The 22,119-nt window shown below is 39.8% G+C and overlaps 1 protein-coding gene and 1 pseudogene across 1 annotated transcript; both read right to left on the reverse strand.

Annotated features, from left to right (window-relative positions):
• Positions 1-419: 419 nt before the first annotated feature.
• Positions 420-2,214, reverse strand: LOC100814099 (protein TIC 22, chloroplastic-like; annotated as a pseudogene).
• Positions 2,215-4,389: 2,175 nt separating this feature from the next.
• Positions 4,390-6,052, reverse strand: LOC100814625 (F-box/kelch-repeat protein At1g23390). The gene has a single exon (XM_006602324.4). The coding sequence runs from the start codon at positions 5,828-5,830 to the stop codon at positions 4,679-4,681; it is 1,152 nt and encodes a 383-aa protein (XP_006602387.1). The 5' UTR covers positions 5,831-6,052; the 3' UTR covers positions 4,390-4,678.
• Positions 6,053-22,119: the final 16,067 nt, after the last annotated feature.

Raw genomic sequence — 22,119 nt, forward strand, 5'->3', positions numbered from 1 at the left:
AAAAAGCAAATCATTTATAGAATGAAAACTAATTATTCCATTAGCATAATTGTTTCCACAACCATATAGTTCGGTTCAAAGAAAAATTTAAATAGCACAAGCATTTCTTAACTTAATCACCACCTTAAAATAAATTTATCTCATGGTTATCAAATATCAATAAGATATACTACACAAACCACTATGATTCAACCAAATGTTCAGTAAGTTTTCATGTTGATCATACAGGTAGTTAAATGTTTATTTTTATCTAAGATAAGTCTTGCATAAAGCATATGCAACACAAATTAACTTTCTGAGGGTTCGATAAAATATGCTATTGCTTTTCGTGATTACAAAAATTGTGAAACTAGTACGCAGCTTTGACAAATACATTGATTTGTCAAAAGTATTAAATAAAGAGAAAGAGATGGTAGATTCTATACCGTTATATGCTGAGAAACACCAGGTGCTCTTGATGCCCTGGAAACTTTGGACAGTTCCTGCTCAATATCCTCCTGTCCATTTAACCAGAAAATGATAAAATACTTTATAAATATATTCTATAGCAACATGCACGTGGCTTATGGTGTCTTAATAATGTAATTGAAATAACAAGTAGATCAATGAGTCAGACAAACCTTAGAGAAATACACAGGGCAGTAATGCTTATTCCTCTTCTTCACAGCCAAAAGCTCTGACTGTAAGAACATATGATTATTAGTCAATAGTACCAATCCACCACAGAGATGAGGCAATATTAAAATAGTTATATAGCTTAAAATCAGCCAGTCTCTAAAAATGTATACATCATATGCCACAAATCAGCTGTAGTTAATTAGTTGACAGTTAGTTCAGTAAGAAAATGTACTGAAGTTAAGTTTGTACTGATCGTAATAGTTCCCTTTTTATAAATGTATAAACCAAAAGATGAGCTCATAACATTTTGTAACTCTCACCCACAAGCAAATAAGAAAACATACCTAAAAAACTGGAACTCCATCAAAACCTCCCTAGTTGACTGGTTTGAGCTGACGAGTGAAATGGAAACTAAATTAAACACAATCTAACAGCTTAGTGGATCAACCAACATATATGCTACATGTTTATATATAGTTTAGTTTTAAATTGATATAGAACTAATTCCCACATAGCAACTATCGTGTATATAGTCAAAGATTCTTTCTCTCATTATTGTCATTGCTACTGGACTAAATTGATGAACAATAATGGTGCTGCTTAAAGTGATATGTTGTAAGTGAGAACTATATAGTATATAGTAAAATTCTAACCTCCAAAGCATTCCTTATTTGAACAGGATCAAGTAAGAATCGGAAGGCAATGCCTTCAACCTTCAACATGTATACTTGTAGCACAAGAATTCATCATATGTAAAAGGTACATGATAAACACCATAATTAACAAGCTGAAGACACTATCTGCTATCTAGTTGCAGTCAGTAGCACATCCTTCCCTCGTTATAGATTACCCAATTCCAACATGACTCTCAATATGATAGAAACCAAGTACAACCAAAGACATTTGATAGATACAGGTATGGAATACAGGTTCCATTGGAAAAATATGTTGAGAGTATAGCAGATAATGTTATCAATATATATAATTTGACAACAACATATGCATCAATTAAAAGAGCACTAACTAAAGCCAAGGTATCATTGAAGAAATCCACATTTGCATTTATTTTCCTTTAAGAAAAGCAACATTACAGCGAGAGAGCGAAGAAAATGAAAAGGACCTGGTCGAGAGTAATTGGAACAACTTTAGCCTTGCTTCGAAGCTCTCTACTACGTGATCGAACCTAAAATAGTGAACAACAAATTAGGACAATGCAATTAAGAGAGGATGAAATTGGAATAGGATTGAGTGGAGAAACTTGAGCGAGAAAGGCTTCGGCGTCCTCTTGGCGAAAGCAAAGCAATCCAATGGACTTGGCACCGTCGGGGTCGGAGATAAGAACGAACTCGTTGTTGGAATTGTTGACGGTGAAAATGGAGGTGCCGACGAGGGACTTAGCCACATGCTGGGAGCCCAAGGTAGCAGTGGCGGCATGGGCAAGGGCGTGTTTAGGGAAGAGAAGATTATGATGAGCTTGAGCTAGGCTCGCTTCATGTCATCCAAATTAGTCGCGAGGTCGGACCCTAAGCGGACGCAGTGTTGATGGATGAAGCTGGAAAATGACAGAAGCAGGTTTGAGTGTCCACGCGACTCCATCTGTTCTTCTAGTGTTGGGATTCTTTGGCGTATACCCTAGCAAGCCAATTGAAGAAAGTTTTCCTATCCTTGGGAGGAAAGGCCCTAAAAATCCCACGTTTCTCCTTCAAAAAATCACTCCTAATACTTTCCTTATTAACTATGGGATATTCGTTCTCATAAGTAAGGAACCAAGAGTCAATGGCTTCATAATCCAACTCAGGGCGGTACGGACCTACACAGCAAATTTCTTTAGAGTTTAAGAAAGCTGGAAGTAGCACCTAAGTTTCTCACATTTTCTTGCATTCCTTTTCATGCCCAGGGATTGAGAGTAACTCCAAGCCTTGGTTTGATTTTGTTGAAGACACTATCGATGTTGGTAATGGTATGCTCCTCATAGTGTTAGTAGAAGCATGTTGCTCTATGGTGTTGGTGCGTTGAGAGGAAGTGACCATTCTGGACAAGAAGGTAGGAGAGAAAAGAGGAGCAGTCACGAGAGAAAGAAAAAGCTCAAGTGTGCAAGTTAGGGTAGCAATGAAGTAGTAGGAATGCTACTGACTTTTGAGTTCAGTATTTATAGAGTTTAAAAGATTGAAAATTTTCAAAATTTGAATAATTTAAATATCTTTTAAGACTGATAATATAATCTTGTGACATATTAATAGGGTAGGAAATTATAGCTGTAAAATAGGGAGTCATTTCTTATCGATTAGTGTAAAAATCACAACCATGATTAGATGATGTTTCCCATATATTAAATGCTGATTAGACAAGATATTAATGTAATATTTGAATAGTTGTTACAAAAATATTGCATTCTCTAAGAAGTATCACTCAAATACATTGTTTTTGGAGAGACATTTGTTATCTTTGTTATATAAAATTTGATTAAGTTATGAAAATCAAATTTCGATGTACTTGTTTATAGATGAATAGAGGAAGCCCTTCAAAAGCAATCAGAATACAACAAAAGTTTGAGAAACAAGACAATTTAATCTAAAATGAGTGATTTCGAGTAAAACTGCGTGTAATTGGAAAGCATTAGAGAGCAAGTCTTTTTCGACAAATCGAAGTATCAGTTAATACAGTTGTAGAGAAGTTACGCGAAGCCAATTATGAGTATTAGATCACGGTATATAGCAATGTCGTTGTATACATGTCAAAATCATATAATTCGATGTTAGTATTAGATGTTTATAAATAAAACTACTAACGACCAATTTTGGAGATTGAAACACAATCACTTAATTTTTTAAAACACCAACACGCCTACATGGAAATTGGCAGAGGTTCAGCAAGTCATCATGTAAGTATTCAATTCTCAACTTTCATGAATTCATGTTTGTTTATTTTATTGCATATTTGTAAATCCTTAACTTTTTCCAATCTCTATTTCTTCTCCAAACTTTAGTTTTTCAATTTTTTTTATTATTGTTGAAATTATTTAGAAACTAATCATTAAATCAAAAACAACTTTTATTAGATTAAGTTATCCTATAACCTTGAACTGCAACATAATTATAACTCAAATGAATATATTTATTGTAATTATAATTGTAATTTACATTAAATTTAGACAATTCTCTATTAAGTTGAAAATTAAGAACTTGCTTATTTGACCAAAAAGAACACATAACATTATTTGATTAAAAAAATTTCATCTACAATTTTATACTTCAAAATCCAAAACAACAAAGTATTAAAGTTGATAACACAAGTGAAGTGTATTAGTAATAGTTGAAGTGAAGTGTATTAGTAATAGTTCAGTCTAACAAAATGAAGTCCAATTTCCTACTAAACAAAAAAAAAAAAGTGCAGATAAACTTTATGCACTCCAATTATTTTTTTTTAACGTGCACAACCCAGTCTGAGTTTTTAAAACCAATCAGGTTACCGAGTTTCCTCAAAACCTGTCGAGTTTAGCCAGACCATCCTATGTTACATGCATGAGCGATCCAATAATGAAACTGGTTCGATTACGGCACTAGGTTCCAGTTGGACCAATCGGCCGAACTAGATTTCACAACTATACCTTTAAATATTTATTTGTTAATAGAATCATTTAGTTAAAATCACTTTGTTGTCAAAAATATCTTTCTTTCAAGGAATAAATATAATATTCACAGCTAATAGTAAGAAAAATTAATTAAGTATTAGATAAAAATTTCATATAACTCTTTATTACATAAAAGAAAATGAGATAAATATTTTTTTAATATGAAAACTTAGGAAAGTAACTAACATCAACATTGTTGTTCTCTGCCGTGTTTGAGAAAGCATGCAATGTCGTCTGAAACCTCTGAAAGGACAAAATCAAACAGACTTGATCTGTCTCGAATTGAAACACCATTCCATTTCCTAAATTTTTCACTACCAGGAAAAAAAAAAAAACTGAAGCACAAGCAAGCACTCCACCCATTTCCTCATCCTTTTCCTTCAATAGTTTCAGCTCTCAAAAGTCAAAAGTCAAAACCCCACACGTACGTTACTTTTTCTCCACAAACGTACAATTATCCTTAATCGCCCTCTTCAAATCCTCAAGCCCCACATGTCCACCACAGAACACCATTCTCCCCATGCGACTCACGTCATTCCCCGCCACATTCCTCACGCTCCACCACTCACACCTTCCATTCACAACCTCACACACCACCATCTCCATTTCCATCCGGTTCTGAAAATACACATAATCCCCAACCCAATGCACCTCAATGGACCCCACCACACCCCAACAACAACAACAACAATCCCCTTCACCCATTACTAACCTCACCACCATCTCCTTCGGAATCGCTCCTATTTCCTCACACCAATACCTTAACCCTAACCCTAATTCCCCTTTCACTTCCCACAACTTCACCTCCTTCACGTTCTCCGCGTCCCCAACTAATCCCGCCACCATTAAACGACCGCGTATCGTTCCCGTTACGCAGTAGAAAACGTTCTCACTCGGACGTAAATTGTACGGTCCCTGCCACGTCATTGTGCCGCAGTCGAACGAGTACGTCACGCCGGATTTTTTCTCCGTCACGTGCATCTTGTCTCCGGAGACGGCGACGGCGAGCCACGTGGAGGCGGTTGAGCCTTTGAGAATCTCCGGCATGGGCTCGCAACGGAGCCACGCGAGTGACTCCGTGTCGTACGCTTCCACCGCTAGAGGTTCGTCCTCGAAGTCACACGCGCCGCCGGCGAGGATGATGTGGCTTCCCACGCGCGCGACGATGGGGTCGGTGCGCCACACACGTGGGGGGCGCGCGTGGTGCCAGGTGAGTCTGAGGGGGTCGAGGGAGAAGGTGAATTCGCGGGGAGAGAGCATGTAGAGGAGCGTGGAGTGCGACGCGCGAAGGGCGGTGATGTGGTTGGGACTCGGCGCGTGGATTTCAAACCATTCTCGGGAGCGTGGGTCAAAGGCGAAGGTGGCGGTCACGTGTGGGGCACGGGGGCTCTGGATGTGCACGGTGAGCCAGGGCTTGGCGGGGTTGACGTAGCGGAGGGAGGTGGAGATCGCACGCTTCCATTCATGCGACACGTGGGAAGCTGACACGAGGTGGATGAGTGGCACGTGCGAGAATATGGCCTCTAAGATATCCCCGTGCATGGGAGCTTTATCTTCTCTTTCGTCTATGCATGTTGCCATCTGTGTGGGATATGCTTCTTCTGTTTGCTCTTTTTTGCTTCAGAGTAATACGAGTAGTCTAAAAGTATGGATCGTGAGGTATTTATAATTATATGAAAAGTGGGAAAATAGAACTGTAAGTGAAAGGTTGCGTCGTTTCGTTGGGATGAAAATCACAGGCTATCTAGTAAGTATTAATACTGTACCTATTTTTGTTGATGATTACAGTCATTTTTATTGAGGAATCTAATAAGTATTTTAATTGTAGTAATAAATATTAATTTTTATATAAGTAAACTTATAATAAATAAATAATTTTAAATATATCATTTATATTTTAAATTTCTGGTAAATAATTACATTGTGATATAAAATTGTTTTTAATTATTAGATAGTTTCTTTTCATAATTGTACTGAATTTAATTTTAAAAAATAAATTGAAAAGAATAAACATTCAAGAAAATCATAGGTAAGATATATAAGATTGATTTAGTAGTAAAAAAAGAAGAGAGAGAAGAGGCCAAGTTCCAACTAGGGTGGGTATACAATTTGGTCCCTAAGCTCGGAAGGGTAAGTCTAGTTAGCAAAAAGAAATTGATTGTTTTTTCAAAATTTGTATTCAACCCATCAATGTGTGGACTTAAATAGTAATTTGAAAAAATATTTTTTTATAAAAGTATTTTTATAAAGTGAAAAATATATAAAACTAGTTTTTTTTACTGGTGTCATACACTTTGTTGTGGTCTCGAGACTAATTTATCATAATTTTTATACATTAAATTTGATTTTTGTTATCTTCCAGGGACTAATTTATTTGTACTTTTAAGAATAAATTTGATTATTTATCCTTAAGTTTTAAACAAAAATTTATTTATTTTTTGTAAGGATAAATACAATATGTTTATAAGCGATGGATAGATTTTGAAAGTGATGGATAATATTTGATTTGGATGTGTTTTAAACCATATTTATATTAAAATTCTGAATACAAATTTATAATATATTATAATTACTATAATAACAAAATCATTTAATAATGAATGCAAATGTACAATATATTATAACAATGACAATAATAAAATCATAATTATAAATGTTGCCAAATAATATATATATATATATATATATCAGTAACTAATCATACCATATCAGTAACAAATCATACCATAGAAGTCAACATAAAAGAATACTAACATAAAATATATAAAAGAATGTTGTCATCCTATGTGATTTTATATGCAAATAACACTGTTTTGAACCATTGTGCCAAATTGAAGTCTTATTCTTTGAACAATAGGATTTGTAATTTGAACAATCCCTAAGCTCTTCAATCTTTTTGTATCAATTTACCCCCTTTGTGTGCAAGTAACATCAAGAGTTCTTGTTCTCAACAAGAAATAAAAGAAAATAAATAAATAATATAACTAATAAATAAGTTAACTAACAATAGAAAGCTCAAATCTAACTACATAAAAAAGAAGAAACATAACAATGTTACATATACTTTGTTAGCCATTGGATTCATGAATTCTACCAGTTTTTCATGATATGGTGAATATAGGAACATATTAGAAGGAAATGAAATGTTAACAAAAAAAGAGAATAAATTATTATACTTGACTATAGAATTTTTCATAAACATAACATGCAAAACAATATGATATTTCCTGGAATTTTTTTTAACATAACATGCAAACCAATTTTGAAATCTATAAGGTCAAATTTGAATTGATAAAAAAGAGATAAAACTTTTTTTAAAAAAGAAGATAAAACTCAACAGATAAAAAAAAAACTATCAAAAGCATAATAGGACAATTTCAAATAAAAAACAAATTTTTTAATAATATAAAAAGAGGGTCAAAATATGATAATGAGCACAATATAAAGACAAAAATTTTAATGACCTATCAGTCATTTTTTTATTTGTCTCCCGATCATGAAATGTAGAAAAAACTTGAAGGAAAAAGCCAAGAAATTTACGACTTACATCAAACCGAACCACATCTAGCTAGCATTAACAAATATGACTTTTGGACCGCTTTCGGTGAGAAATAAATTGAAAATGTCAAATCCACTTGTCAAACTCATTTGCATATTATTTTCTATTAAGAAAACATATAGGAGAACAAAAAATGTGGACGATAAAAATGCATTGTAAAAATTTAAATTAAATAACAAAAAAGTAAAACATTACTATTACTATTAATTGGTGAGTAATATTTATCTTCCTTACTCTTGTTAAATTTATCTTCCTCGATCCCGTATATAGCTAGTATGATTTCTCAGACTTGAGTATAGAACTTCACATCAATGTCTACAACACAAGCATATATCAAATTCATAAATCAATTGTTCTTATCAAAATCTGGAACCGTGACATGTCAGGGTGGACATCGCTGAGTGGGGTCCTAAACTTCACACGTCGACTAGGAGAGGTGCCTATGACAGGAGGGGGAACCTGTAAAACAAAGGGCTCCAACGCTCAAGTAAGAATATGAGTTAAGAAAGAAAAACAAGTATATGCTTAATAAGACTCGTATGAGCAAGAGAGAGAGAGAGAAGAAGGGCATAGGCTTGTTATCGTGTGCTGAGTGCGTGAGTAAATCGTGAAGAAGGGTTCGATAGAACCTGTATTTATATTTGTTGAACGAGGGTGATGGTCCTTGTTTGTATGGGTTGTTGTAGCATTTGCAGATAATTTCCGACTTGTAGATAATAGTTAGGAGCTTATAGATAATGTTAGAGAGAACATTTACTTATAGATAAAAGGTAGATGATAATCGTACCTTGTAGATAATGTGGCGTTATAGATAATTAAATACTTGCCAATAGAAAAGATATTCAAATACATTTGAATATTAGTTAAGTTAGAGATAACTTATTTGTTGGGGAGCCCGACTGCTAAGGGTCAGGCGTCCACGCTCTTGTAGTAGGACTGACGTGGAGGGTTGACATGCGTCTTTGAGTGCCATGTAGGATAAAACATAGATTTTGTGTGTCCTGGACAGTACATAATGTTGGATCAAGTGGCCTCAGAATAATTAAGAAGGGGGGGGGTTGAATTACTTATTAGTGAACCTTTACTAATTGAAAATCTATCCTTCTTAATGTTACTAGATTTAATTAGGCTTTTACTATAATGTTAAGAAAGTAAAGAACAGAAATAGACACTTAACCAAAAGTAAAAGCGATAATTAAAGTGCACAACGGAAATTAAAGAGTGTAGGGAAGAAGAAGATAAACACAAGAATTTTTATACTGGTTTGGCAACAACCCGTGCCTACATCCAGTCCCCAAGCAACCTGCGGTCCTTGAGATTTCTTTTCAACCTTGTAAAAACCTTTACAAGCAAAGATCCCCAAGGGATGTACCCTCCCTTGTTCTCTTTGAACAACCAAGTGGATGTACCCTCCACTTGAACTGATTCACAAGAGATGTACCCTCTCTTGTTCTCAATTACAATAATCCAAGTAGATGTACCCTCTACTTGTACCACAAAGGATGTATCCTCCAATGTGTTATGATAAAGTTCTCAGGCGGTTAGTCCTTTGAAACTTTGTGAAGGGGAAACAAAAGATATCTCAGGCGGTTAGTCCTTTGGAATCTTTTGTTTAAGGGAAAGGGAAGAATCAAAAGAATTCTCAGACTGTGTCGTTTTGAATTCTTTGAAAAGGGAGAAGGGAGACACAAAAGAATTCAGGCGGTTAGTCCTTTGTTCTTTTGGAAAAGGGAGAAGAGAGACACAAAAAGAATTCAGGCGGTTAGTCCTTGTCGAATTCTTTTTGGCAAAGGGAGAAGAGAATGAAAAGATATAACACACTTTTGTTTTCTGTGAAAGAAGAAGGTTTGGAAACTAGAAAACTTAGAAAGCTTTTTGGGCAAAGGAAGAAGAAGAAAAAGTTCAAAAAGATTGTAAGAGTTATGTAAAAAGTTATTGAAATGCAAGTCAAGGTTTTGCTTTTATAGACTTTTCATGTCTGGTCATGAAAACCATTAGAAGAGTTATAACCTTGAGAAAAACCTGAAAACCATTGGAAGAGTTATGTCTCTTGACTTTCTATTCAAAACTTGTCACTAGTAATCGATTACCAAAACCATGTAATTGATTACCAAAACCATGTAATCGATTACACAAAGCATTTTATGAAAAGATATGACTCTTCACAATTTAATTTGAATTTCAACGTTCAGATACACTGGTAATCGATTACCAATATATTGTAATCGATTACACCATTTAAAAATCAATTGGAACGTTGCAAATTTAGTTAAAAGCTTTTGAAATCAAACTTTGCCACTAGTAATCGATTACAGGTAATTCGTAATCAATTACCAGAGAGTAAAAACTCTAGTAACTTAGAAAATTTTGAGAAAAACTCTTTTGAAAAACAAAACTGTGCTATGTTTGTTTTTTGAAAAATCTTTTCAATACTTTGCTTGTGAAGTCTTCTTGATTTCTTCTTTTGAATCTTGAATTCATCTTTTCTTGAATCTTGAAATCAAACTTCTCTTGAATCTTGAATCTTCTAGATTTCTTCTCATGAAACTTGAAATTATTCTTGATCTTGAACTTGTTGACTCAATCTTGAAATCATTCTCCTGGGCTTTTTGTCATCATCAAAACTACTTGAATCAACTTGATTCATCATCATGAAGCTTGCTTCTACACATAAGCCCCGCAAGCTCTGAGCCGGCTTGCGGGTGAAAGAGGTTGTCTAGTGCTTAAAGAGATTATCTTGTGTCGAGGGAGTTTATCTGATGTCCGGGGTAGTAGTCTTGACAAGCAGAGGGTCATGAGTTTGTCAAGCCCCCAAGTATGAATGAGTGTTGTCCTGTGTCAGGTGTGGAAACCTTGACCAGTCTAAGAGAATTGCAAGTCGACGTGGCTTGTCAAGCCCCCGAGCTTGGACAAGTGTTGTTCGGGCTGTTTTTATCAAGTGGTCTATGATGGACATGTCTTTGGCGTGTTAGGTAAGGTAAGTCATTAGATTTGACAACTCTACCCTTTTCTGACCATTGGAGAGTGCATTGAAGACAAACGTTACTTTTGTCTACTGCAACAGACGTGTGCGGTGCATGTGCAACACTCTTGCATACATGTCACTCATGGAATGGGCACGTACTGGAGTAGTGGTTCATGCGTGAGTGGGAAGCGTTATGGTGTGAAATTTTAGGGCACCTCTTTAGCTCCTGCCAGTTACCGATGTGTCTGTCTCCCCTTTAAATGGAATAGACATTTGATTTCAGGTCATTGTTCATTGTCTTCTTGCTTCCTTGCTTTCTTGCTAGCTTTTGTGCTTTCTGGCTTTCGGTTTCCATTTCTTCTTCCTCCAACTTCCAAAGGTACTTTCATCCACCATAATGTCTTATTTTTTGTCTAATTTTGACATCGGTCTGGGTGGTAGTGACTCTGGGGGCTCAATTGAGTAGCCCATCTTGGATTGGGAGGTCATCTCAATAGGCGGTTCCAGGTCTAAGGATACTCACCAAGGTGCGTCCAATAACGAGTCATCCTCTACTAAGAGGGTGAGGGCCTCGCGTCAAACAGGTGGGGGTGCTTCTCGCCCTAGAGGAGGGTCATGGCTTTCCGCTACTGCCGGGGAGCCTGTCCCAGTCACGGTGAACCTCCCCCCTTCTGCTTCCGGGGGTGTGAGGAAAGGCCGTGGCGGTGGACATGTGAGGGCATCTCCCTGCATGCGACGTAGCCTTTGTGTTAGGTTGCCGTTGTCCATCCCGACCATTGCTGGCTATGAGTGGGTGAGGGGCGATGTGTTGAAATATAAGTCTTGTCTGACCTTGGCGACGAGTGTCATTGCGCTTTAGCGCCAGGTGAAGCTGGAAAACCCTAAGGACTCCTGTAAGTTGGTCGTTCAGGCGTGTGGGAGTGATGACTTCCCGTTTTTTGGGGTGGTGCCTTGTCATCCGCCCTTCTTCTTTATGTACAGATGTCTGTTTGAGGTCCTGGGTGTCAATTTACCCTTGACCACTTTTCAGTGTGCTCTACTGGAGCACTTGAATGTGGCCCCTTCCTAACTTCACCTAAACAGTTGGGCGATGGTGTGAGCCTTTGAAATTCTATGTCCTTTCTTCAACATCCGTCCTAGTGTGTCGGTCTTCTTGTTTTTCTTCCAAATGAAGTTGAGTGGCAAGATCAGAGTGGTTTCCTTAAACAACGTGTCCAAGAAGCTGTTTGATTTTGATTTAAACATTTTTCATTATTTTAAGGACCATTTTTTCAAGGTCTTAGTTATTGATGCCATGGATGATGACATGCCACTAATGCTTAATAGGGATAGGGAGCCCTGCTTCCCGTTCTACTGGGAGTCTAACCCCACTAGGTTCAAGTCTTATGACAAGGATTTGTTGACCTTTGTGGATAGGGTCGACAAAGCAATTTTGGCACACCTGCCAGCCTCGCTGGACGTGTAGGCCATTTTGTCTGTTCCTTCAGTGAGCGATCCTCTCGCTGCCTTAGATGGTAAATGCCTAACCTTGCCCTCGTTTGTGTCTGAGGTTGGTGTCAGCCAATGACTAACACATGTTTGTGTTGTTGTCTTACCTGTTTTGCAGGTATTATGGGTGACTTCACCTGGAGGCCACTCATGAAGCAGGTTGGACCTACAGGTGTGATCGTGCCACCATCTGCTGAAAAAGAGGGCTAGCCTGCTGGTGAGGTTGGTCCTGTTGCTATTGCTGTTGAGGTCACCCTTAATGCTCCTTCCTCTGTTTTGGCAAAGAGGAAGATGGATGATATTGTTGGGTCATCTGGCCACAAGAAGTTGAAGGCCCTTATGAGTCTTCACGCCCAAAGATGGGCTGCAGGGTTGATGCCCACAGCGGGTTGCCTTTCGACTGTGCAAGATGTGCCTCTGGCTCCACTGACCGTCAAGACTCTTGCTACTCCTGCTCCTTCACCTCCTCCCGCAGTTGCTATTCAGGAGGTTGCCCATGCTGCTGATGAAGTTTTTATGCCAGCTGCTTAGGTTGATTCTGCTATGGCACCATTGTCCACCGTCGCGGCACCTTTGTTAAGTGTTGGTGTGGCGGCCACTGGTGCTCTCACAGTATTGCCTCCTTCCTCTGCAGCTCCGATGCCTTCTTCCTTTACTATTTTGGTGGCGGTGGCGTCGCCTTCTTCGTCCTCTCGCCCTCATGTCTCGCTTGATCACTTGTACACCTCTAATGATACTGACTCATTGTGGGGTACAACTTATAAGCCAGAGCAGAAGGCCCCAGTTGCCTTTGTGTCAACCTTCGGTAAGAACCTTATTAGGTCGACTGGGGTGTAGAATGTTACTGACTCTGCCAAAGTGTTTCTCCAAAGGAGTTTGGCAATTCTGGAGGATAATGGATTGCGGCACCAAGAGATTATGCAGAAGGTGGCATCCTTGGAGGCGGAGGTCGCCAAGTGGAGGGTTACTGCTTAGACTCTTTGGCGAGTGGAATGCCCTAAGGTGGACAATGCCACCGTTGCTTTTGTTGAGGCCACAAGGTCAAACCACCAACTGTATTCCAAGGTTGGTGGTGTGTTGGCCAAGTTGCTACGCACCTAGTTAGATGATGATGAGCTGTTTAGATGCTGTAAGGACTTGTAGGCTAAGAAGATGAACTTGGGTGGCAAAGTGGAGAGCTTGGCGGTTGAGAAGGACAGGCTTGCCAAAGTAGTTGCTAATTTAGAGGCCCGACTTAAGGAGTCTGAGTCTAGGCTGGGGGAGTCCGAGTTACGGGCTGCCAAGGATAGGGAGGCCGGCAGGCAGCTTGAGGAATAACTGATTTTGTAAAAAAGAAGGTCGTGGAGTAGCATGAGAAAGGGTTTCAGAAGGTCGTCAGACAGGCCTATTTCTTTGTGAAGGACCTTGACTTAGGTCTCTTCGATCCCTTCAAGGATGTGAAGGATGGTGTCTTGCTTGATGAGAAGGAGATTGTTGTGGAAGAAGAGGCTGCTGATGAAGGTTAGGGTGTTGTGGAGCAAGGTAATGATGACTGTGTCTAAGCTGCCTTTGTCTTTATCTTTTTCCTCTTTTTTGAAATTTGGCCACACAGGCCTTGCAACTATATCAATTATTTTTGTTCAATGCACAAGCTTTCCTTTGATGGGAAATTTTGAACTGTATGTCTTATGTGTATGTATGTATGTTGCCTTTGTCTTGGCAATGCTCCGTACTTGTGGTCGTATGAATAGATCATCATAATGTAGATAATGTAGGAAGCAAGACCTTGTTGATGTAGAGGTAGGACCGTGGTGGTCTTGTAAAGTGACGTGAAGTCATCTCAAGTTTGATTTCAGCCTGGTAAAAGGTCTTGTCACCCATCTGATGGGGCTTTCTTCTATTTTGTGGGGCTTCTCCCCTGATGGTTATGAGAAGTTGTGTTTGACTTGCCCCTGGTTGAAGGTCTTGCCTAACTAGTGTGGGGATATGTCGTTTGACTTGCTGAGTTCCTCCTCTGATGGTTATGAGGAGTAAGTGTGAGCGGCACCTGATTGAAGGTCTTGTCATGGTGGGTCATTTTTACCTACAAAAGTACTCCTTTGATGGTTGTGAGAAGTAAGTATGGGCTTTGACCTGATTAAAGGTCTTGCCAAATAGTGGGGGGCAATTCGCTTTGTAGATCTTGGACCCTTGACGGTGGTTGTCATAGTTGCTGCATGTGAGCAGATCAAGGGGGTACCTTGGGTTTTGTAGAAGTATGTACCAAGGGCGGACCTTGGGTTTTGGTACCGTTGCAACCTACCCTTCGGTGGGAGGGCAACGCGAGGCTCACGGGTGCATCTTCCAAGGGAGGAAGGCGCGTGGAGTCGCCACCAATGTTTATTCGAGGAAAACGTCGGAAAAACCGGAAAAGGTGTGGTCTACGAACTTTAAGCGTGAAAGGTTCGGGAGTTATTTTTACGCACGGGGAAGGTATTAGCACCCCACGTGTTCGTTACAAGGGACGACAGCCTTTAACCAAGTGTGCAATATCATGTCTTCGATTTGTTTTATTTTCCCTTTTTTACGTTTTTATGTCTTTTTAGGACTTTTTGTATTTTTTTTTATCTTTTTGTGGTCGACAAGGGTGTTTCCCTCGCTCCTACGTATCCTCAATTACGATGAGGAAATCAGACCTACGCAGTTCTTTTAGAACTAAACGTTGGTTATGTTGTTTTGATCTTTTTCCGCAAGATCGATTTTAAACGAACAAAAGTCGTTTAAGGCGTTGGACCATTAAACGATCTTTTGATTTTTGGAAAGGAGAGAAATGTTAAGGCGTTTGACCATTAACGATCTCTTGGTTTTTGAAAGGACAGAAACGTTAAGGTGTTGGACCATTAACGATCTCTTGGGATGGTCGACAAAAGCGGGGCTTTTGCTCCTACGTATCCTCAATTGCGATGATGAAATCAGACCTACGTAGTTCTTGCAAAAGCGGTAAAGTTATGAGTTGATTTTATGCTTTTGAATAGTCCATGTTAACCGATAAAAGCAAAGAGGACCGTTTAAGGCATTGGACCTTAAAATGGTCTTTAGTGATTTTTGCGGACAAAGCTTGATTTGTGAGTTGATTTTAGTCTTAGTTTCACTTTGGTTATTAGTCAATTCATTCAAGGAAACTTCCAAAGAAAAACGTCCGATTGATTTTTATGATTATTTTATTCAAAGATATTTTGATTATTTTATTATTAATTTTCAAGATATTGATTATTTTATAATTATTTTGCCTTTTTTTTTTGTTTAACCGTGGTTACAGCGTGAACGATCGGTTAAATTTTGATTTAACAGTGACTGTCATACCCTAATTTCGTCCGGGGACCTTTGCTTGATGACATGCGACCTTTCTTTGGTCCTTGTGAGGTGCTTGGCATCCATCATTAGGCAATTTGTGAAATTCCAGGACATGCCGAAAAACCAAAAAAAATATAGATGCACAATCCGTAAGTTTCCGTGACACACCGGAAATCAAATGGAAGCATCGTTGCATAATTAAGTGAGGTTCCGTAACATTCCGTAAGTCAAAAAGGGGATGATTATGTAATCCGCAAGGTTCCGTAACATTACGGAAAGAAAACAAGTATCGTTACGAAATTCGTAAGTTTCCGTAACTTTACGAAAAAAGAATCACCAAAAAACAGCAGAGGGGGGTGTACTTAGTAAAAATGGGGGTGCAAATAGCACCCAGGCCCATTTGGGCCCTCCAGAAGATTCCTCCAGAAGGCGGTTGCTTCTGGAGGAAGCAACCCTGCTCGCCTGGGCGAGCTGAGCTCGCCTGGGCGAGCTGGGCGGCAACCACCTCCCCTATTTTGCTTTGCTATAAATAGGGGAGGAAAGCAAGAAGGAAAGGGTCCAGCCCCTTAGGCACTTCTCTCTCTTTCGAATTTGCTTGGAAAAATTGTTTCCGTGAAGAAAATCTAAGCCGAGGCGCTTCCGAAACGTTTCCGTAACGTTTTCCGTGAGGAATCTCGCAAAGCTTTCAACCGTTCTTCGACGTTCTTCATTCGTTCTTCATCGTTCTTCGATCTTCAACGGGTAAGTACCTCGAACCAAGCTTTTCGATTCATTCTATGTACCCGTAGTGGTCCACATTGTGTTTCGTGCATTTTTATTCTCGTTTTGTTTACTTTTTATACCCCCTGTTGACGTGCTTAAGCCATTTTACTTAAGTCATTTCTCGCTTAACTTAAAAATAAAATAAATTTCCACCGAACGTTTGAATTGTATTATCCATTAACTTCGGTTAAAATAAATTCCGACCGTTCGGTCATGCCGTAACCACGTTGGAAATAAAAAAAAAGAGGTAAAAAATAATATAAATAATCAAAAAAACATCTTTTAGTAAAATAAAGCGGAAAATCAATCGGACGTTTTCTCTTTGGGATTTCTCATTCTTAATCGAATTGATTAATAACTAAAGTGAAACTAAGGCTAAAATCAACTCGCCTAGTCAAGCTCGTCCACAAAAATAGGCTTTTGAAGTTCGTCATTTCAATTTCTCACTAAAGTAAAATGGATCATTTTTAAGGTCCAACGCCTTAAAATGATCACCTCTTAAAGTAAAAAAGAATCACTTGATATGAAAGAATTACGTAGGTCTGATTTCCTCATCGCAAATTGAGGAATACGTAGGAGCAAAGGGAAACACCCTTGTCGACCACTAAAAGAGAAAAATATAAAAAGGGTATAAAGGATATAAGGACATAAAAGGGAACGTAAAAATCAAAGTCATGTTTGCACATTCGATTAAAGGCTGCCGTCCCTTGTGACGGACGTGTGGGGTGCTAATACCTTCCCCGCGCGTAAATACAACTCCCGAACCTTTCACTTAAAAGTTCGTAGATCGCGTCTTTTCCGGTTTTTCCGACGTTTTCCTCAAATAAACGTTGGTGGCGACTCCGCGCGTATTCCTTTCGTGGAACACGCATCCCGCGAGTCACGCGTCGCCCCCCCGCCGAAGGGTAGGTTGCGACAGTTGGCGACTCCACTGGGGACTGTTTTTTAGAGAGTTAGGCCATTTAATCTTGTGCAATGTTTTATCATGACTTTCTCCTTTGTTGGTTTCCCTTTATTTGTTTTATGTTCTTGTGTATATAAACTATTTGTTGCTTTTAGTGTGTTTTAGAATGTATGCATGAAGTAAATATTTATTCATTTGATGCACACAAACACCAACACTATTTGCACACACTGTGAGTGAAAAAGGGCCCTATACCCGGGTTCATGGGAACATAAGGAGTGGAGGTGAATCTGTGATCATGCTAGGTCTCCGACTTGCTTGATTACAATGAACCCTCATCTAGAGCTTTTCTCTTTGAAAACCTATTGTTGCTAGTAGTCCCTACTGCTACAATATGTTCTTCAAAGGGGATGATACCTCTAGAAACCATCAAGAGAGATATAACTACCTTGGGGGTTATTGCTAAAAGCCTAGTTAGTTCCCTCCCTTATAGGTCCCTTAAATAGGGGCACGGAGCAAACACGCTGCGTGCCATTTTTCACACTGCCATGCATGAGTATCATATACCCTTTTGCTTATGTTCGGTAGATATTGTCATACTGTGTACATTCCCGCATTGTGTCTTTTGCATAGGCATTGCATATGGGTTCTGTCTTGATCCCTACTGTAAACAAACCAACGGAGGGTCCGTGTCGCCTTCTTAAAAACGTGCGTTGGGGCATTTTGCTACCCCTAGACGTCGTATCTAAGAAGGGGACAAATTCCCCGGACCCCCGCATTCCTAGATTGCATCTGTGTCATATGCATTCCATCATGCATTCATCCATCCCACCCATGAGATATCGGAGTTTTGATTTGCACCAGCTTTTGTCTCACTTTAGTAAAACATGGGATCAAGTCAAAAGCCTCCGCTTAAAAAGAGGTTCTATCAAGTCAAAATCAAGAGCTTAGAGGTCACCAGTTTACGAAAGTTGGGGCAATTAATGGGTCAACTTCAACGGCAAGCCTTCCGCAAAGCCTATGGTAAGATTTGGGACCTAGCTAGGGTAGAAGTCTCCATGGAACCGATTGCATCCCTTTCCCAATACTACGACCAGCCTTTGAGGTGCTTCACATTCGCAGACTTCCAATTAGTACCAACCATTGAAGAATTTGAGGAAATTCTAGGATGTCCTCTCGGGGGAAGAAAACCATATCTTTCCTCCGGGTGTCTCCCCTCTTTGAGCAGAATTGCAACTGTGGTCAAGGATTCAGCAAGAGGTTTGGACCGCATAAAACAGACTCGGAACGGCATAGCGGGCCTACCACAGAAGTACCTAGAAGACAAGGCGAGGGGTATGGCCAATCAAGGAGACTGGGTCCCGTTTATGGATGTGTTAGCTTTGCTAATTTTTGGGGTCGTCCTCTTTCCAAACGTGGATGGTTTGGTAGACCTAACAGCAATCGACGCTTTCCTTGCCTACCACCATAGCAAGGAAAGTCCGGTGGTAGCTGTCTTGGCAGATCTATTGGACACATTTGACCGAAGGTGCGAAAAGAGTAGCGCACGGATCATCTGTTGCTTACCTGCCCTCTGTGTTTGGTTGGTTTCGCACTTGTTCCGACAAGACACAAGACATCCATGTCCGCTCCTGAGCCATCGCTCGTGCACTGAAAAGAGGAGAATAGATTGGGACCAGCTCTTGGCCGGGATAGGAGGTAGAACAATCAGTTGGTTCCCCCGATGGAAGGAAGGAAAAGAAGGAGTCCTTTTCTCATGTGGAGGATACCCAAACATTCCGCTGGTAGGAACGAGGGGTTGTATTAACTACAATCCCGCGCTCGCTATAAGACAACTAGGGTACCCCATGAGGGGAGCACCGACGGAAGAAAGCATGTCTCCTTTCCTTGTGAGGGATCTCGGCGCACAAAGTTCCAAGACTATACAAAGAATCCATAAGGCATGGGAAACCCCGTTAAGGAAAGATCAAGAGCTTAGAGGCATTCGTAATAGCATCATTGGTGGGTACCACGAATGGCTGAAAGTTCATATACGAGGTTTAGATTGGCTCGCCAAGTTAAAAGTCGTCAGCGAAGAGAGTTTTGAAGCACCGGAAGAGGACGAAGAAGTCCAAACTCTCAAAAGCGAGTTAGGAAAGGCAAAACTTGCCAAGGAGAAGTTCAAGTTGGCCGCTACACACGTTCGGAAGGAGTGTGCTGGGTTACGGGAAGAGAATGCAATTACTGCAAGAGCCCTTGAACAAGAGACCAAGAGGGCTCGCAAGGAAGAGTATGGCCGGAACAAATTTCGCGGAGCTCTATGGGGTAGCAATAGTGAACTCAAGTTGCGAAGGGAAGAAAGAGACCAGTCGCGAGCACATAGCATGGTTCTGAAAGAGGAGTTAATTGCTTGTTCAAGGTCCAAAAGAAGCTTGTCTCAGCATTTATGCTAGACGGAGACCAACATGCTAGCTATCATCGCCAAGTACCAAGAAGAGTTAGGTCTAGCCACGGCCCACGAGCATAGAATCGCGGATGAGTATGCTCAAGTATATGCGGAAAAAGAGGCTAGAGGAAGGGTGATCGACTCTTTACACCAAGAGGCAACCATGTGGATGGACCGGTTTGCTCTTACCTTGAACGGGAGTTGAGAACTTCCCCGCTTGTTAGCCAAGGCCAAGGCGATGGCAGACACCTACTCCACCCCCCAAGAAGATCCACGGACTTCTCAACTATTGTCAACATATGATAGACTTAATGTTTGTATTGTCGCTCAGATCTTGACTAGTTATAACTTTTTGAAAAAAAATGAGTTTATCCCACGTTTTTACTCCAAAAATCAGTGCGAATCAAGTCACTCCCACATTTTATCTCTAGCATGCATTGTATGTTGGTCTCGTCCTTTGTCACGGGAAGCCAGAAGGTCCATATCACCTTCTTAATTGTACACATGGGGCACTACGCCCCCAAATGCGCAAGTAAGAAGAGATAATTTTCCGGGCTCTCGTGTCCGTAAAATGCATTCATATCATGCATCGCATAAGCATCTCTTCATAATATCATAATGAACATATCGTTCCTGCATTTGTCCGTTATCATATTCCAGCCTCACATTTTGCATGAGTCATTGCATCATCATATGCGTTCAACATACTTTTTGTTTGCTCATACATGATCCTTGTATTTTCCTCTACAAAACAAAAACAAAAAAAAAGGGGAAGTACGAAAATTCACGCTGCATTCTTAGTTGCATATATTCGGTACCATGAGCCAACCATGTTGGGATCATAAACCCATTTCACTTAAAAACAAAATGATTGAACATGGTACCTAATGCATGTTTAACTAAGAAAGGATGTTTCTTCGGGCATCTCAATTTCATAATTACATTTTCCATGCATAGCTTAAAGTATGCCCGAGTCATTCATCCCTATGAGATGTTGTTGAAGTATTGGCGATCAGAATTGCCATTCCTTGGATTACGGGGTTGAACCAAGCTCATGCTTTTACAAAAAGGTTCATCAAGTCAAGTTGAAATATGGAAGTAACCGTCTTGCAAAATTGGGGCAAAAGATGAATCGAGTCACATCACTGCTTCGTCTACTGCCAAACATATTTAGGATTTTTTATGTCCTTGTTACTTCCAGTTTCACCTTGACAAAGATGTCATGGACCATGTTGAAAATCTAAATTGATTCAACCCCATATCCTGCGTAAAAATTCGCAATACTTCGACTGTACATCATTCGCATGCATCCATGCTTTTCATTGGTTGCATTGCTCATTGCATTCTTTCCTTGAAAAATAAAATAAAATAAAATAAAATGAACTTATCAAAAAGAAAAAACATGCTTTATGGCGTCCTCACCGAACTTATGCTAGAGCTAGAGTAATGGGTGAAGTAAGGAGATACAAGAGAAGATGAAGGCTGACATGGAGGCCATTAAAGAGAAAATGACCACAATGATGGAGGCCATGATGAGCGTGAAGAAGATAATGGAAGCCAATGCGGTTGCAATTGCCGCTACCAGCGTTGTTGCTAAGGTGAACCTGATGTCCCCATCCGGCATCAACCAAATGAATCATCCAACCTCAAATATGGTAGGCAAAGATTTGGGAAGTACGGATGACCCCATGATGTGCAAATTCAAAACGAGCACGCCTTCCCATCATATGGCTTGCCTCCCAACTATACACCACCCAATGTGGCATACACTCTCAATGAAAATCTCAATAACTCCACTCTGATACTCATTGAGAACCAATAACCTCATCAGGCACATATCTCTCAAACCATGGGGGAGACACATGAAATTCCCCACCACAATCTAGCTGACTTCGAGCCTTGGCTCGGATATGCCACTGAAGGGCAAGCGGTTGGTGGTATACCCTTTGAAAACACTTTGGAGGGCCCTCAGTTTCGCCCACAACCACAACCATTGCGTTTTGTGGTGGGAAGAGCCCCTCCTGCTATGGCCGAAAAGGGAAAGGCGGATCATCTAAAGGAAAGGCTCAGGGCCATTGAAGGAGGTGAAGATTATGCCTTTGCTAACCTAGAAAAGTTGTTCCTAATACCCAAACATGGTCATTCCCAAGTTCAAGGTGCTGGACTTTGACAAGTACAAGGGGACTACTTGTCTCAAGAACCATCTAAAGATGTATTTTCAGAAGATGGGGGAATACGCAAAAGATGAGGAATTGCTGATACATTCCTTCCAAGAAAGTCTTACTGGGGTAGCTGTTACCTGGTACACTAACTTGGAACCTTCCCGAGTCCATTCTTGGAAGGACCTAATGGTTGCCTTTGTTAGGCAGTATCAGTACAATTTTGATATGGTTCCGGATAGGATGCAACTACAGAACATGTGCAAAAAGGGGGACGGATCATTCAAAGAACACGC

This window comes from Glycine max, chromosome 18 (assembly GCF_000004515.6).
Source record: "Glycine max cultivar Williams 82 chromosome 18, Glycine_max_v4.0, whole genome shotgun sequence".
In the NCBI taxonomy this organism is placed as follows: Eukaryota; Viridiplantae; Streptophyta; class Magnoliopsida; order Fabales; family Fabaceae; genus Glycine; species Glycine max.